Below are 17,657 nucleotides of genomic sequence, written 5' to 3'. Positions count from 1 at the left end.
CTCTGTACAGCCCCCTCATTGCACCAGGTAACACACCATTCCATGGCATACTGTATTGCAACAACTTCTCCTTAACACGCAATGCACCACTTCCTTATGGGTCCGAACTGCACACCTTCAGGTCACACACCACTACACCACTTCTACGACAGCCTTCAATGTAAATGATGCATCTGTGCTGCCACATTCATCACCAAGCGCCTCCGCTGTAACCTTTCTGCTGCCAGTGGCCTAATGCAGTCCTGTATGACTTTGCACAGTATTTTAGGTAGAAATGCTTGTTTATAAATACGAAAAAGTACCATAGTGCTGTGTGTGGACCACTCACCATCTCTGAGCAGTGAGACGTCCTTGCCGTTGCGGATCCAGGTGATGGTGGGCATGGGGATCCCAGTCACACTGCAGCGCATCTCAGCATCCGAGCCCTCCTGGAACTCTCTGTAGAGGTTTTCATTCGAAGTGAAGGTGGGCCGCTCTGTGGGGTAAGCAAAGGAGACAATTCAGGTGAGGGGTGCATAGATTGAGACAGGCGTATAGCTGTGGTATCGTAGGCAACAGGTAAAGCAGAACGAGGAGCCAAGAGTGACGTACAGGGGTAAGAGACTCCGCTACATTGTATGGCTTCCATCTGATAGGCAATAGCATCAACAAACTCGTGTGTATTTACTCTGAGGCATTCAGTTGTCAATCATCACCCACCCTTTGACACTACTGCCTCTCCCCTTTCTTTCCTTTTATCTTTCTTTTTCTCCTCTTTTCAACTGTCTTTCTCCCCTATCCTATTACACAATCCTACTAAAAAAAACTTTTCCTGACTCACTCCTTCATATAAAGGCTTGCTGAAGCCCCTCACAAGGACAAAGTTTTGTAGGGTTGTATAATAAAATAATCATAAAGATCACAACTTGGAGAGGAATAAAGGCTTGTAGTACTACAGAATAATATGAAACTAAACAGAAGACAAAATACAAAGCTTAAAAAGTAGTAAAAAAAAAAAATAAGCAACAGAGGGAATCTAATATGATCACACCTCTGTTGATCACACTCGGGGAAATTTCCAAACGGGTGGCCCCCTCTGTATGAGTCACATGGCAAGTGCAACTGACATTTAAATAACTATCACTGCCCTCTGCCTTTCTGGGATTTATCGAGTTTTCCCCATGGATGAGCCTGGCCCTGTTGACCATGTCTAGGTGATGTCTAGTTCCATTCCAAGGGGTGTACTTACGGATCACGCGGATGTGGATACTCTGCTCGGTCGTCTCATCATCACTATCGGATTCGGCGCGGCACCGGACCTCGCCGCTCTGATCCGCTCGCGACACTGTGATGTTGATCCCAACCGAACTCTCATCAATAGGCTTCAGGCGATAATCCTCGTCCTCCTCCTCCTCAACTTGTTCTCCGTTTGGCTTGAACCACTGAAAGGTGGCCTCTCCACTTCCAGTAGCTTCAGAGGAATAAGTGTTACATAAGCAAAGGAAGACCATTAAAAAACAAGAGGAGATGGGGCAACAAGAGATCACTAAGAAGAGAAAGGGGATTAGCCAAAGAGCGCTGCACACAAAGAAGAGAGACGGGATAGGACAAAGAAAGATTATTATAGACAAAGATGAATTAGGTGATGGGGCACAGATAGATGACTAAAGACTAAGAAGAGAGTAGGTATAGGACAAAGAAAGACCATTGAAGACAAGGAGGTGAAAGGAGCTAGGACAATGAAAGACCATTAAAGGCAAAGATCAGGGAGGCGGTAAGGATGGAAAGAAGAACAGTGCCAACACAGGAAGACAGAGGGGGTGAGAAATAGGATGGAAAACTACCAAGACAACCAAGGCAGGAGTGAGAAGAGTAAAGGTGAAAGAGTAAATGCAAAGAACATATGTGTGACACCTACAAAGATCGTTATTTCAAAGAAGAGCGAGAAATCACAGCAAAGTTAAAAAAAAAAAAGAGAGAGAGGGGATATGATTAAAGGAGTAAAGGGACACAATTACCAAAGCAAACAAGAAAGGGGGGGTGAAGTAGAACATTGCCGACTTAATTTGTGGGTAGAAGGTAAAAAAGAAGGTGGAGCAGAGGAGACGAGAGAAGATCACCATGAGATTTACAAATAAAGGATGAACATAGTATAGTAAAACATTACCAACACATAAAGTGGAGAGAGAGGATAGGGAGAAGGAAGAATGTTTTCTTACGTTACATTTTAGAACTAAATGCAAACACAACAGAGAAGGGAAAACTAAGCAGAGGAGCAGAAAGGATGAAGAACCAACAGAAGAAATGTTGAGTAGTTACAGACAAAGTTGTCAAAGGGGGTTCATTGTGTGAAAGGAGAGTGAGAACGTGTGGGAGAGTAACATGAGGAAGACAAACTATAGGGAAAGCTAGAACAAATGAGGCAAGGATGGCAGCTCTCCCAATGCCTCAGGTGAAGCGTGTGCTTGGAGACTAACGGGGGCAACAGAAGGCGATAAAGAAGGGTTTAAAGAAGGTTAAGTCTCTTCAATTCCTGCCAGGACACCTTCCCCTTCCTCTAGCCCCTGAGAGAAGCAATGTCAGGGGTGCAGTTTCAGGTTGTTATATGGTTATTATATACCATTCCACAGATTACTTGGTCCCCTATCGCTCCTGAATTTGTGTAAATAGCTCAACACCTCCCCCCCTCAACCTTTGTTACATGTGTGACCTTATTGCTGGTTGAAAAGATTTAAATTGATGGTGCTCTTCGTGGCGATGAGAGCTACTAGCCTGGAGGAGACCAGTGCCTCCACTTTGCCCACAAAAGGAAATAAAGTTGCCCCTTATGGTCACCATTCGCTTCCATTCTAGGATTCCCAAGGTGGGATGCTGTAACTACGATGGAGGCGTATTATTAGGGACCCAAGCAAGAAAAGATGTGGAGGAATAGAAAGGAGAGAAGGGGAAATTGAAAAGGTGGAAAGGTCTAAGAAGGACCCAAGGATGGGGCTGAGAGCAAAGCTGACACTTACTTTTACAGAGAAAGAATGCAGACTCGCCCAGGTGAATGTCTCCGTTGGCCGGGATGATGGTGATGGCTAATTTCTTGCTATGGACTCCTGTAGATAAAACCAAAATTAGAAGATTAGAATTGAGCAGTTATAACAAGCCTATTTACCAGCCCCCAAGAACCCAACAACAAAGAGAGTAAGATAAACCCCCATGCCGCTCGTCAGCACAGTCCGCAGGGGGCCAGAGTCTAAGTAACGCTCAACACAAAGAGACCCGTCTTTGGGGGCGAAATTCCACTGCTTCCCGCGGGGGCGGATCCTGCTTCACATCGACATAACACACAAGACCAGGCCCATTACAATACGTATTTGTTGTAAGAGTCTGCCCAAGTGGAGATATGTGGGTAGAAATACCATCTGGCACATCTTTCTCATCACAGACCTTATTCGGTAACTCCTAACCAAGACGGAATCAGCCCTGGCCCTACACAGAGAAGGCTGATCCCATGAACGCTTCGGAATCCTTCATTCACCTTCCCTCTCTTTATGAACAAACATTTCTTCTCTGGCCACACTCCTTATCCATAGATCCCTTCTTCCCTCATGGCTCGCCCTAGTGTAATATCAAGTGAAAATACAGAACCCCAGCCTAGGACTGTCGCGGAGTGTGGTGACAGTGACTGATTCTCATTCTTATTTATAAACAAATATAGAATTAGGGTATATAGCAATGCACCTTTAACACAGAGACAGCCTCTGTCAGTAACCTGAATTTTAGAAGTGCGTAACATTTTAATGGCCAAACTGTCAGGGAGTTTTCTTTTTAATGAAAATTTTCAAAACAAATTGCCTCTCATACAATTACCCGCTAAAATGTAATTGAGGAGAAAATAAATGAGCATGGTTGATTGTCAGTCGAAGGAAGTCTGTGTCATTTATTCTGCAAAAAAAATGCATATCTGAATATTTTTATTTGCTCTATTTTTGATAAAAAAAATATGTTTGCATGTTTTTATGTCCGTCACTGTTAAGTTTAAAAAAACAAAAAAAAACACAGATTTTACAAGTTTTGTTTTTGCACAATCTCGTGAACGGTGCAGGAATGGAGTCCAGTTTGTTAAACACGTCTACTATATATCGAAATCAGTGGCTGTGGAAAGACACAGCTTTTACAGCACTCTTGCAGGGTAGTGTGGACACAAGAGAAGGGATAATAAGGAAGATCTATAAGCTGTCCACACGTAAAGAACTTGATTTTCCAAAAGTATTATGAATCATATTCGATACATTCATACCATAGAAAATGTAACCTATTTAAAATACAAACTTACAACTTTAATGCATTAACGCAGGCCACTATGAACAGCTGGGTAACTAAATATTCAAATCCTCTGCGAGATAAAAGAAAAAAAAACTCATTAGCAGAGTTCATATGTTGCAACCTATAGATCCCTCAACCAATAGCTTTTGCAGTGTGTGACCTGTGGCTCCCCCGTGACGTTTCATTCTGTTCACGATATTTGTTGCATTAGAACTCCTGCTTGCATTTTCTATTGGATATGAATGGAACGTAGGCGATCTGTCAGCCCTGTTCTCTCCTTCTCTATTTTCCATTTGTTCACCCCATTTTGTTTGTTCAGCCAGAACATTACCTTTGGTCCGGTCTGGCTTCGATTCTGGAAGAGCACTATGGGATGCCAGCCTGGCTTTATGGGAACATCTTTAACAAGGACAGGTCTTTGTGTTCACCCAGGACAGGTGTGAGCGTGTGTAGCAGGAAATATACCTTAAGCTTGGAGTTCATCTCTCCTGTCACTCAAGTTTCAACCTACTTGGCCTTCTCCAAGGGGCCTAAGTCATGGAGAGGGCTTCTGAGACTTCTTCTGGGAGGGGGCTTGGATGCTATCTTGGAATGTCCAGTGATGCTTGGAAGGTTAAACAGCAAATGTTTATGTTTCAAAAACATACAGAGATCCCCCTGATTCTAGCTTAGGTGCTTAAAATCCCTTTCAGTCCATATTTAGCATTGCCCCAGAAAATGTCAAGCCGTGGACCACCACCTAAAACAATTGTAGGGGTCGCACTACTTGGCAAAACAAAGAGATGGTCGTCTGAGTCTATCCATTCAGGGCTCGGAACTGACTGCAGGACAGGGCTGCCTTTCCCCTGGCACCATCCCAGGAACAGGTTTTGTAGTTGCTGACGGTCTTTGAGACTTTCTGAGTAGCTGTGGTCTCTGTAGCCGAGAAGGGACAGAACCGTGAGGTCCCAGAGAGACTCAGTGATGGATGTCTCTGCTGGCCGTCTTATGGTGCCTTGAAGCTCAGTATTCAGAACACATGAGAAGGTGGAAGTTGGCAACTGGCTCTTGCACTGAAACTGTAATTTGAGTGCAGAGTATGAGTGCAAGTAAGAGCCATGAGATTTAGTACCAGAACAGGATTGGCAACCGCTAGGTAAGTTGTATTTACTACTGTAAAGCCCTATAGTGCCAAAGGACCTCCTTTAATAGGTAGCCCTGGCTCCTGCTGTTGCCCAGTGGTGCAGTCATTCTTTTTCATTTCGTGTATTTATCAGGATCAGAGATGGGGCATATTTTTTCTCAACATCTTGATCCGCAGCAAGAGGTGAGATGTTGCCATATGGTCACACCGTAATTGTCCATGGAGCCAGGAGCCCTCAATACCAATCGTGGCTTCCCACTCGACCCCACTGGGCCCGTTGTTGAGTTTGGAGGTAACAGAAATTCTTCATTTCCGGGGGAAATGACAAATATAGAGGCGAATCCAGCAGCAGAACTTCCTCTATCTGGGGATACTATGATGGAGGATGATCAGCGGCGAATTTTACTTCGCATTTAACATTTGGTCAAGAAATTAAGGGTTGTCACTTACCGCCAACCTCTGATTCAGCCACACTGTGTGATCCTGGGCCAATCAGCACTTTAAGCTCCCTTACATTGGGGTATATACCCCTTCCTGTGGATAATCATGCAGAGGACTGACGGGTAGAAGGGAGCCTCGGACTGGGGGCGCTACAGTTTATGATAAATATCAATGTTTAGAACCAAACAAAAATACTCACGAAAACATTGGCCATGTCCCCGAATGGTCCTTCCTGGCGACGACGGCCTGTTCGTCAGCACTATTGTTTTGAGGAGATAGGGTATGGCGGCGTCTTAAAATAGATGTTGCTATTGATAGCAAGGGGCAGATGGGACGCTTCTGTCTTGGCTCGAGAGAGGATGAGTTTCCGTGCTTGTCGGAGATTGTTATTAAACATTTAATAGAAGCAGCTTCCGGCGCGGACTCCAATGCCTTCCTGTATTGTTCTGGGCCCCCAACAGGAAGCAGCCCCTGGCCTTGGGCCCAAGACCGAAGAACTCCTACCTGCTGCTGGATTGGACCCTGGGGAGATGGAATGCTCCGGGCTGACGGGCTCTGTGCGGCGCATGGCACGGACGGCCTGGCACACGATGGAGCCAGCGTCTCGCGCCTAGAGGCGGGCAAGGCCTGAGTCTTACCTTAGACGAACGTTTGACTCTGGCTCGTGCCCAGTGGGAGGCTCGTAAGCCAAAACAGAGCCGGGCCAACGTAATGTAATTTTTTTAGTTTTTGATTTTCTTTTAGAAACTATTACCAACAGGCCAACACCTAGGCACTGCACCTGCTCTCCCTAATGTTTTTTTAAGTCGCGCATAGCAGGGCGCATGCGCTGCTTTTCCGACGTTGTACGTATCTGGGATTTTAACAACGCCCACCTCACGCCCATCACTATCACTGGTTCCTGGGCTTTTCTTTCAAAAATCCTTTCTTTCTGTTGGTAAATGCTTTACATTTATTCCTCCTTAGAGAGGTTTTGATACCGCCTTGGCCATCGCCCCTGTTACCTGGCTAATTGCAACTTTGCAATAAGTTTGACTGCGAGCGAACTTCTTTTTAGGGTCGAGCCTGCGTTGCATGCGCTCGCGCATGCGTATCGCAGCGAGACGCTTTAGTTATTAGAAAAGGGCTCGGAGCCCTGTTGACGTCAGGTGGAAGGCATGCATACGTCATGCCTTTTCCGGTGGCTAGCCCTCCTCGAGCGCATCGACCAAGTACAGAAAACATGTGAGGCTCGCTGTTTTATGTCGGATCTTGGACTACTTTTTCTCTATTTTCCTAGCGCGATTTCGCTTGGCAGAAGTCGAGCGCTTTACACAGTTAATTTCACTTTTTCGGGTTAGGTACATAAAAGCACTTTTGTCGATAGATGAAAAGTCGGGTTAGGAGTTTACAACTCGATCAGCTCTAACATGAGCAAACGCGAGACCCGTTGCATTGCAAATGCTTGTTCCTTTTGTGTCTCTCTTCACGCTCATGCTGGCCGTGGCGCTTTAAATCGCCCGCTTATGTGAAACTGTTTTACTTTTGATTTTCAAGTTATGCGGCAAGAAAAGTCCGGTTAGGAGTTTACAACGCTAATAGCGCTAATACAAGCAAATGCGAGACCCATTGCATTGCAAATGCTTGTTTTTTTTTTAGATACTATTACTTCCAGGCAGAGCACCCAGGCGCTGTCCCTCCTCTCTCTAATGTAGTCTGTAATGTAATGTCATTTTTAGAAACTATTACTTTCAAAAAACGGTATCCAACACGTTCATATACGCTAATGTATTAAACTTCATGACTTTTTTTAATAATAAATAATTTTAAATCAATTGGTCCTGCACTACACAAGTGAAGACCTGGACCTTAACTGACACAGTGGGCGCTACCCTAGCTGGGGCTTTTAATCGCCAAATGGGATGTGGCCCAGCATTGGGAGGATGCAGACCTCCCACCCCCGTCATCGTTTGGGGAGTGGAAAAAGCGCCTTGATCACTGCAGGAGTATGGAGCGACCTCTATATGAGGCAAGGGGCTGCCTTTGGAAATATGGCAAGGTCTGGCAGGCATGGGACGATTACCAGGGCATATGCTCGGAACCGATACATCCCATGGGCGAGACACTGGATGAAGAAATTCGGAACTATGAGGAACATGTGTGATACGGATAAAACTCATAGGCCCCAGCCTAACAGGAGACACTCGGAGGGTGGGGGGTTGGGGAGGAAAATAAACCTCAGACTACTGCTGGTTGCTTAGTACTTTATGTAATGGAAACACTTAAACAGATGATGCAGATTTGTGTCATAAATCCTGTCAATGTCAATAAAATGTGTTTTTTAATGATTTTTTTAAGAATCGTTATCGTACTGTCACAAGACATTTGTTGCAGGAATTACATGTCAAATTGTTTGAGATCTGAGCTTGTGAGTGTCTCTTAGGGTCAATACCAAACCAGAGACATGGACTGCACAGAAGGGGAAGAAAATAGAGACAAATGAAGAAAAGGACAGAAGCGGCTCCTTCGCAATGGCGGAGGAGCGTCGTCCCACTGCTCAGCGCCAGCAAATAAAAAATAAAATTATAAAACTATTTTATTATCATTTTATGTTTAATTCCCTGACTGAACCATGCGAGTGCAGGGAGGGACAGGGCGGGCCATGGCAGGGAGGAGGAGTGATGGGCACTGTAAGGGCACATGCTGGTTTGGCCCGCTGTTTTAGGACTGCCAAACCGACATGCGCATTTACATTTCTCCAACCCAGCTGTGTTGTACAGCCAGGTCGAGAAAAGGCCCTGTTCCTGAGTGAGGGTTAAACCAGCCTGCTCAAGCCAATCCTAGTGCTGCTCTCATGCTGGGTAATAGCAAGACAGCAGCGTCTGGATTGGGTGGGGAGTCTGGGAGCCTGGCATGTAAGGCCGCCAGAAGCAGAGAAGCACCAAGGTGGCTGGCAGCGAGATCGGCAGGGGCAAGTAAGTTTTTCTTGTGTTTCCCCCTGCGCTGCCCCACCACTTTCTGTTGCCAGCAACCTCCACTGTGCTCGAGAAAGAAACAGAACAGATGATACAGTGAGATTGAACAGCATCGAGAGAAAGAGGGGGACAGCAGAGAGGGGAGAAGAAAAGAGACACATGCAATGCACAAAGCAAGGAGAGAAGGGATGAGAGAGAGACAGAGAGGGAAAGATAGAGAAATAGCGTAGGTAGGAGACAGAGCGAGAAACACATAGAGCGCATTGCATGAAGAGAGATAGGGACAGTGATGAGAAGAGGAAAAAGTGACAGTAGGATAAAGAGGGACACTACGCAGTAGAGATGAGAGAAGCAGACAGTGCTTAATTTGTGCTTGTTGTTTCCGGTGCGGAGCACCAGCACTTATTTTTTAGGGCTGGCACTTAGTTTTGTGCCTCAAGCATTTATTGCGAGCAAAAGAAACATCTGAGAAAGATGGAGGAAGAGAAAAACGAAAAAGCGTCACAAAGGAGAGAGCAGAAAGCTGCAAGATTGAGCTGAAGGGGCAGGGAGTGGCTGTAAATGGAGTGAAGAGGCCCGAGATGGTTTCAGGATTACGCAGCCTCAGTATTCCTTGTTCGCACATTTAATCGAAGCAGCCACGTATTTAAGAGGAGGGCTTTGGGCACCGGCACGTTTTTATTTAAAAATTAAGCACTGGGGGCAGAGCACATGAAAGAAGGCACATGAGAGATGGCATAGAAGAGAGAGAGAAACCATACAGGGGAATAAAAGCGAGCACACAGCAGAAAAAGAAAGAATGCACAGAGGAGAGGAAGAGGAGAGAGCACACAAAAGAGAGAGAAGGAAAGACAGAGGAGATGAAGAGGATAGAGCCCACACCTGAGAGAGAAAGACGACACATAGGAGAGGAAAATGAGAGAACTCACAGACGAGAAAGAAAGAACAGACGGGGGAGGAGAAAAAGAGAAATCATACAGGGAAGAGCTCATTCCCGAATGAGAGAACACATGGCTGAAAGTGAAAGAGAGGATAAAGCTGAGATAGCTACAAAAACAGCACCCAGAGAGAGACTGTGGGTGCGGAGTACGGAGAAGGAGAGCAGGAGAGAGAGGGGGAGAAAGAGGGATTGAGGTTAGAGTGAGGTGGGAGAGGCGGAGAACGACAGCACAGGACGGATAAAGAAATTCGTACGGGGCACAGGAGAGAGAGGGGAGCGAGAGGAAGAGGAAGGAGAGAGAGAGGGGGGAGCGAGAGGAAGGAGGGCAAGAGAGAGAGAGATGAAGGCAGGAGAGAGAGAGAGGGGAGCGGGAGGAAGGAGGGCAAGAGAGGGAGAGGGAGAGAGAGAGGAAGGAAGGGGAGAGAGAGAGATGGGAGCGAGAGGGATGAAGGAGAGAGAGAGAGAGAGGGGGAGACAGAGAGAGGGGGACGAGGGAGACGAAGGAGGGCAAGAGAGGGAGAGAGAGAGGAAGGAAGGAGAGAGATGGGAGCGAGAGGGAGAGGAAGGAGAGAGAGAGAGGAAGGAAGGAGAGAGAGGGGGCGAGAGGAAGAGAAAGGAGAGAGAGGGAGGAAGGAGAGGGACAGCAAGGATTGGAGAGAGAGAGAGTAAGGAAAGAGAGAGAGTAAGGAAAGAGAGAGAGTAAGGAAGGAGAGAAAGAGAGAAGAGCGAGAGGAAGGAGGGAGGGAGAGGGGAGCGAGAGGAAGGGGGGAGAGAGAGAAAGGGACGCACACATCAGAGTGAGTGAGACACTGCCGAGGAGAGGGCGTGTCACCTATGCACGCTCAGTCCCAGCAACACTCTTTGTTGTTAAAGCTTCAAAAACAACCGTCTAATGTGTGCAAGTGATGTGCGATATGTTTATGACAATGGCCAGCAGGCTCTCTGTGGCTAACTCTTCACTGCCTCTCCGTGTCAGTTTTCGTAGTAATTACTTTTGTTTTTGTAGTTTTAAAACTCCTTTTTCGTTTGAAACGTATTGGCAAGGTAGCACCACAGTGGGCGAATGCAGACGCTGCAGAAACAGGCAAAGGGCTGAACACCTTCAAATCTTGGAAGATCTGTCCAGCCTTTCATCATTCCGAGTTCACTGAAATGGGCCTTTGCTCCTACAGCACTTTCAGACTTAGGTGATAAAAGTGCTGTACAGGAACTCAGTTAATATTGTTTTTTTGTTGTTGTTTTTTTTACCAGAAGCGGTATTACGCGTAGAGTCGTTACAACATCGCCGCGTGCATGAAGGGATTCTGATGTGACTGCCTAGCCCCAGCCCTACCGTCCTCCCGCCAGAACCTGTCATGAGTTCTCCAATCCGCCTCCTGTCTAGGACAAAATCCTTCCCCGGGCGGCCTATCCTTTGAGCTCAACGCCCCCCCCCTCTCCCCTCTGCCCCCCCCCCCCCCAGCCAACTCCTCATCTCTACACCCCCCTCACACCCTAAGACTGTTCCAACCGCGGGAACTCAGCAGGAGCGTGGCTCCCATTGGTGCTGAACGTGCAGTTGCACCGGAGCCCAGAGGGGCCCGCTGAACCCTGGATATTGATGTATTTTACAGTTTGAACAGCGGCTGGGGGCACTAGGGTCCAATAGCCACCGTCTGCGCCACAGGCACTCAGGAGATCTCCCCATCCTAGCAGAGCTGGGGGGATGTCAGTCGCATGCCAGGCAGAGTCCAGTGATTCAGGAGGTAAAGTGGCCCAGAGTTTTGTAAAGTTAGATGAAAGTGCGGAAGCGGCCTGTTTCCTGATACAAGAGCAGGCACGCGGCCCGGGCCAGGGTGCACAGATTATAATGCTTCAAGGAAACGAAGGCCTTCCAATTGCAGTAAAACATTACATATTACAGCCAGAGATAAATGACAGTGCCAGGTACCTGCTCACTGAGAAACGAAGCCAGGGATCAGTTAATAAAACTGCGTCTTGTCTCTTGTAGTTTTTGTTATTTCGATTTTTTTATTCATTTACTCTTTTGTTTCTTTCGTATTTGCGTTTTTTCATATCTCTCTCCTCCCCCCCCCCCCTCCTCAGCCTTTGACCCAGAGTAGGAAAGAGAAAAACACAACAGGGGGAGACGTAAGAAAAGAAAGATGATAAAATGGTAACAAAGGAACCTGCAAGAAAGAGGCAGGGGGTGTCTGGTGGTGGAAAAAATAGGCATGAGCTGGACCCAAGACTACGCAACCTTGGTATTCTCTCTCTGACATACAATAGTGCCGACCGCGGGCTTCCAAGCCAAACCTTGGTCTCTAGCCAGTGCTTAATTTGTATGAAACAGGCGGCTGCTGCAATTAAATATGCGAGCAGAGAATACTGCGGCAGTGTAATCCTGAAGCCACTCCGAGCCTCTTTAATCCATTTACAGCCCCTCCCTACCCCTTCGGCTCACTCTTGCAGCTTTCTGTTTTCTCCCTTTGTAACGCTTTTTTCGTTTTTCTCTTCTTCCCTCTTTCCCATATGTGTCTTTTGCTTGCAGTAAATGTTTAAGGCAGAGGAATAAGTGCCGGCCCTCAAAAATAAGTGCTGGTGCCCCGCACCGGAAACCACCAGCTCCGATTGGGCACTGGCCCTGGCACATACTCTTTCCATAGTAAGCATTGTACAAACATCCATGCTTGTGGGTGTTAACATTCTTTCATGGTCACACAGCTTATAGGTTGTCAACTGGAGTAAATTTGATCTGCAGGTGGAAAGTAACTGACACAAAATGTGCTTACCAGGAAAACATTTCCCCCCACAGTTTGAATTTTTGCACAGATGCTCAAAAAGCCCTAGGCCTGTATGTCATAATCTGTATCAAATCTCATCACCAGTGTCGAATTTCACACAAGTCAAAAATGTCACTCCCTTCACCCGAAGGAATGCACGTTAAAGGTTATTTTTTTTTTTTAGGGGATATGGCAGTGTGTGAACTTCTAAAGTAGTAAAGGTATGTCGGTGACGCAGTCTCTGGCCCTAGACTACTTTTATTTTATTTAAATTGGTTTAGTTTTAGTAATAGTGCTCAATGGATTTAAAGAACAAAATTCTGCTTAGGCACCCAAAACAAAATCAACAACATTATCAACAAAATATAGCCCTTGACAGAGACCACAGCAGAGTTTTAACACACGCAAGGCCCACATTTATGAAAAGTGGTGCTTCAGATAGTGCTCCGCCACTTTTCTTGCGCCCCTTAGTGCCCCCCTAACGGTACCATGTGTGCGCCGTTTTTAAAATACGGTGCACTATGGCTGTAGTCAGGGGGACTAGTGTCAATTTTTGACGCTAGTCCGACGTTTTGCAGGACTAGCGTCAAAAATGTTATCACTAATCCTGCAAAGCACCCAGAGGTCCATTGAACACAATGGGAGCCTCTTTTTAATGTCTGCACCTAGCAGGCGTTAAAAATGCAGATAAAAATGGCGCAAAGGAATCTCATAGATTCCTTTGCACCATTTGTAAGGCCCCCCCTAGCGCCAGACACCCCCCTTGTATTCAATATGCCTGGCGCAATCATAATGTGGCGCAAGGGGTTACAAAGTGGCACAATGCAACCACTGCACCACTTTGTAAATATGGCACAGCGTTTTTGGCCTTCTAACGCCACATTAGCATCAATAAATGAAGTTAATGTGTCGTTACAATGGTGCTAGGCCCACATAAATCTGAGTCCAAGTGTCCCGGGAATCAAGTCTCAAAATAAGTGAAAAGGGACACCAAGACACTTTTCATATCCCTGGTGCGATGCTGAACATAAAATTTAACTGGGCAATCACAAAACAAGAATTTGACAAAAAGCATAACAGGCACTATCTTGTGGAAGCACCCAACCTCTGCCCAATCAAAACATGTAGCCCTGGCTAGCAACTTGTGGGCAGAGCCCAAGCCCATCACCTGAAAGTGCTCCCTAAAGCACTTTTTTAGAATGATCACATAATGTCCGGTGACAGCTGCACACTCAAGCCAGACCCAAAAACTATATAAAAAAGATAAATGATTGAATCACCGGAGCAACACCAAAGGGGCTTCTGCGCCATCAACATTGGCTACCATCTGTATAACTCTTCATCGGTGTACACTTGAGTGAACAAATATAAATCGGTGTAGGGCGAGGCAGAGGAAATCACCATCCTTAACTATCCTATAACACTGTTACTAGCACCCTCAACCCTTACTCCTACAGCCACTGCCATATTACCAAATAGGCAAAGTAGGCACTGGCCTATAGGTCCCACTCCTGTTAGGGGCCCCGCGACAACATATCAAAATAATATTGATTTGATATTGAAAGAAAATTACAGTCAAGCTTTCTTATATTGTTTCCAAAAGATAGAAAAAAAGAATCAACTCAAAGAAACTAAAACTTTACATTAAGGACACTATAGAGAAAATACTGTATTAATGTAATGTACCCATTAACAACTTCAAGTACATAAACCATAGACATCAGATTCACAGAACAGTTTGTCTCTTAAAAACTCATCTTCTGTCAGCTGTCAGTTTTCGGTGCAAACTACATACGTGTAATGTTTAGTTCTGTGTAATAATAGTGGTTTATTAAAATTGTTTGGTAAAATTAAAAACGTATTAGGAGATAATTTGCGAGGGGGGGCCCAACATTTCGACTGCCTAGGGGCCTTCACAGAGTTTAATCTGGCACTGCCTATATCTCACCCTACATCTCCAGTACTGGGTGATGTTCTGCCTAGGCTATACTCATCACTCGTGTTAGTGAGACGCACTCTAACATCTCAATGTGAGAAATACCTTCTAGTCCATTTAACAAGTGATGTCAGACATTTATTCCCATGTAAACGTTATACTTGACACTAGGACTTTCACACATTAATATCTGTAGGTCAATAAATAAAGGCCAGTTAAATGAGAGACACCAATGTATTGAAGTCCTTGTGCGATTTCAGAACAGATCCCAGATTTTATTTGCCATATAGGTGATTATTGAAAAGCCACAGAACACATTGCTGTTTCACAGGTGTGCTACAATGACTGGTAAAAAGAAATCCTTGAATATTTATCAGTTTTAGTGGGAGTTGTTTGAGAGATCATTTAATTGACTGAATATAATGAGGGCACCTGCAAGCTGATTCCCTGCCATTTTTGTAATCAGGCGATCCATGCGAAAAATTGAGGAAATGAATTAGTCCTTCTTTGCGTTTGATAAATACGAGAAGTGGTAATTTAATTATTCAAGGGGCGCTTTTAGGTATGGAGAGAAACTTATAGCCTGATTACGATCTTGGCAGATGGGATACTCCATAACAAACGTAACGGATATCTCACCCAACCTATTACATGTTCCACAGGATAAAATGACACTTGTGATACGGCGAACGGGATATCCGTCACATTTATGACGAAATATCCCATCCGCCAAGGTAATAATCAGGCCCTTAATATTTTGTTGTGTAGGAAAATGATAATACAAATACTGACAGCAAGAAAACTGAATTGGGCAGATACCCTGGGCAGTGGGAGCACTTACGGTGAAACTCACAGAGGCAGGAATCCACCAGTTCTTTCATGTGTGAGGAACTAAGAGGGGCCTGTAGAAGGCCATGGAAACACATACTGTGACAGAAAGGTGCCTGTAACTGAAGATTGGTGCACGAACAGTGACAGACAGTTGTTTGTGGGTAACTTAGGCTGGACTGTTCCAATTGGAGAAGGAGCAAGGCTGATTTGCAAATGCCTAGTATTTGACTAGAGTGGCAAAGTGGGAGAAAAACAATGCCAGTGGCTGAGACTAATTCCTCTGAGAAGGTTTAAGACTTATTTACCTATGTCTGTTTTCTGTGTAGGGTGGCAAGGTGGGCCAAGGAATGATGGACTGGAATGCAGCCCACAGTAATTACCCATGGCTGAGATTATTTCAAGTAATCCACCCATCACTTTTTTTGCATACTTCACTGTAACTAATTTTAGGTATAGGTACCGTGACAGGAAAGGTACCTGTAACTGGTCATCGGCATAGAAGCAGTGACAGAGGAGGTGTCTTCCCTGTAAATGACATTAGACATGCATTCAGTGACGAGGAGAGGAGCCTATTTCCAACCTTAGGCAAAGTGACAGTGAGATGTTTTAAGACATGGTCAAAGTGAGTCCTGCCCAGGGCCCCAGCCTTTTAGGGCCAGCCTCGATTGAGACAGCTCTGTTCTGCACAGCCTTGTTCTGATGACCTTTAATAATTCCTAAATAGATTGTTTTAAATATATTTTTCTTTCAATTATTTTTAATGTGGGTGGTATTGGGAGTCGAATACAGACATTTTGCAGTGAAATGTTAAGTTTATGTTTTACATAACAGACATAAATATGTAGGTGCATGTTGCTGGACGTGAGCATTGGTACAGTGATAGGAGCGATGATGCTTGCTGACCTTAGGCACACAGCCAGTGACAGAGAGTGCCTGTAGCTCACTGAGGTCACATCCTGGTGGGCTGTTCCTGACGCAGCGCAGAGCCCAGCGCCTGTTTTATATGCCTGCCTGTGTAAAGTCAGTTCACTTAATCCGGAATTCTTCTGGGTTATGCATTGTATGACAGACACCAGGGCTCAGACACAGAACGAGACACATCTTGCTCCCCGTTGCTGAGCTGTACTGTCTGAAAATAGAGCACTAACTCAAAGAAATACTGGATTATATCAATTGACTCTAAGCACTACAGGCAGGCACAAACAGGGGCTTGTCTCTGCAGCGAGCCAGCCACGTCTAGGAGAAGTGTTTGTAGCTGACCCCAGGCACAGAAGCACTTCAGGTGCTGCCAGCTGATCTTGGCATAGATGCAGTGACCGAAGAGAGACACATGCAAAGCCCTGCACAACACAGGACCAGAATACCTGAATAGCTGCATACACTTTCAGCAACCCATCCGACACCTAGGCTCTGCCTGAGAGATGGGGGTGCCCCTGCCTTCTCTGCTGAGGGCACTAGCTGGTACTCCCCCTCTCTAGTGCAGAGGTCACCAACTGGAGTCCATTCTGTCTCCAGTGCAGTGGTCAACAGTGGTGACGACCCCCATCTGTATTACAGGTGTTAGCACTTGAATATTCCCCACCCCATCTCCAGTGCAGTGCCCACTTCTCTTATCGATTGGAGCGGTCAGCACTGGAGGTGCCCTTCCCCTCGTCTCCAGTGTAGTGGCTAGCACTGGAGGTGCCCACTTTGTAATCGATTGCAGTGGTCAGCACTGGAGGTGCCCTTCCCCTCGCCTCCAGTGCAGTAGCAATCACTGGAGGTGCCCCCCTTGTCTCTAGTGCAGTGGTCAGCACTGGTGGTGACCCCTTTATTCAGTACAGTGGCCATCACTAGGGTGGTCCCTCCTCTTGTTTGCAGTACAGTGGCCAGCACTGTAAATGCCCTCTCGTCTTGCCTCCAGTGCAGTAGTCACCAATGGAGATGCCCCTTACCTGAGGAAAAGACGACGATCAATGCCAGGAGTGCCATCTCTGCGGGTGCCATAGTCTTCTCCTGGGCAAGGCTCGGTGCGAGGGCGTCAGGGGAAGGCAGAGGGCAGGTGCCTCTGTTCTTAGAAGTGGGGTCTCTGCCCGCTGGAAGATCTCTGTCCGGATATGTGGGTGCCTGCACCCTAGAGGGTCTCCGTCTAGTGCTTTGGGTCGTCTGACCGCCAAGGTGGACACTGTGCAGAGATGTGAAGTTTTCTTTCCGTCTCTCTCTTGAGGGGCGAGTGCCTCTGTCGGTGGCCTCTGTGCGGTGAGGTGGTCTCTGGTCTGCGCTGTCAGGATGAGGTTCTGTCCGGTGAGATGCGAGCGCCACGATTGGGTAAGGTGGTCTTTGCCCAATGTCCGGGGGCGCCTGAGCTGTGGACCTTTCAGCTTCCACGGACACAACT

The 17,657-nt window shown here is 46.3% G+C and overlaps 1 protein-coding gene across 1 annotated transcript in view; it reads right to left on the bottom strand.

The window, feature by feature from the left end:
* Positions 1 to 17,657, bottom strand: part of LOC138246507 (neural cell adhesion molecule 1-like) — a 115,655-nt gene that overhangs the window by 14,169 nt on the left and 83,829 nt on the right. Inside the window, exons 4-6 of the mRNA XM_069201158.1 lie at positions 2,994 to 3,080; positions 1,229 to 1,450; positions 329 to 475 (exon numbers count right to left, since the gene is read on the bottom strand). Coding sequence (XP_069057259.1) covers positions 329 to 475; positions 1,229 to 1,450; positions 2,994 to 3,080 — 456 coding nt within the window. The remainder of the gene's footprint in view (positions 1 to 328; positions 476 to 1,228; positions 1,451 to 2,993; positions 3,081 to 17,657) is intronic.

This window comes from Pleurodeles waltl, chromosome 7 (genome assembly GCF_031143425.1).
Source record: "Pleurodeles waltl isolate 20211129_DDA chromosome 7, aPleWal1.hap1.20221129, whole genome shotgun sequence".
Classification (NCBI taxonomy): Eukaryota; Metazoa; Chordata; class Amphibia; order Caudata; family Salamandridae; genus Pleurodeles; species Pleurodeles waltl.
Note: the sequence above shows the minus strand (reverse complement) of the source record. Positions and strands in the feature narration are given on the sequence as shown.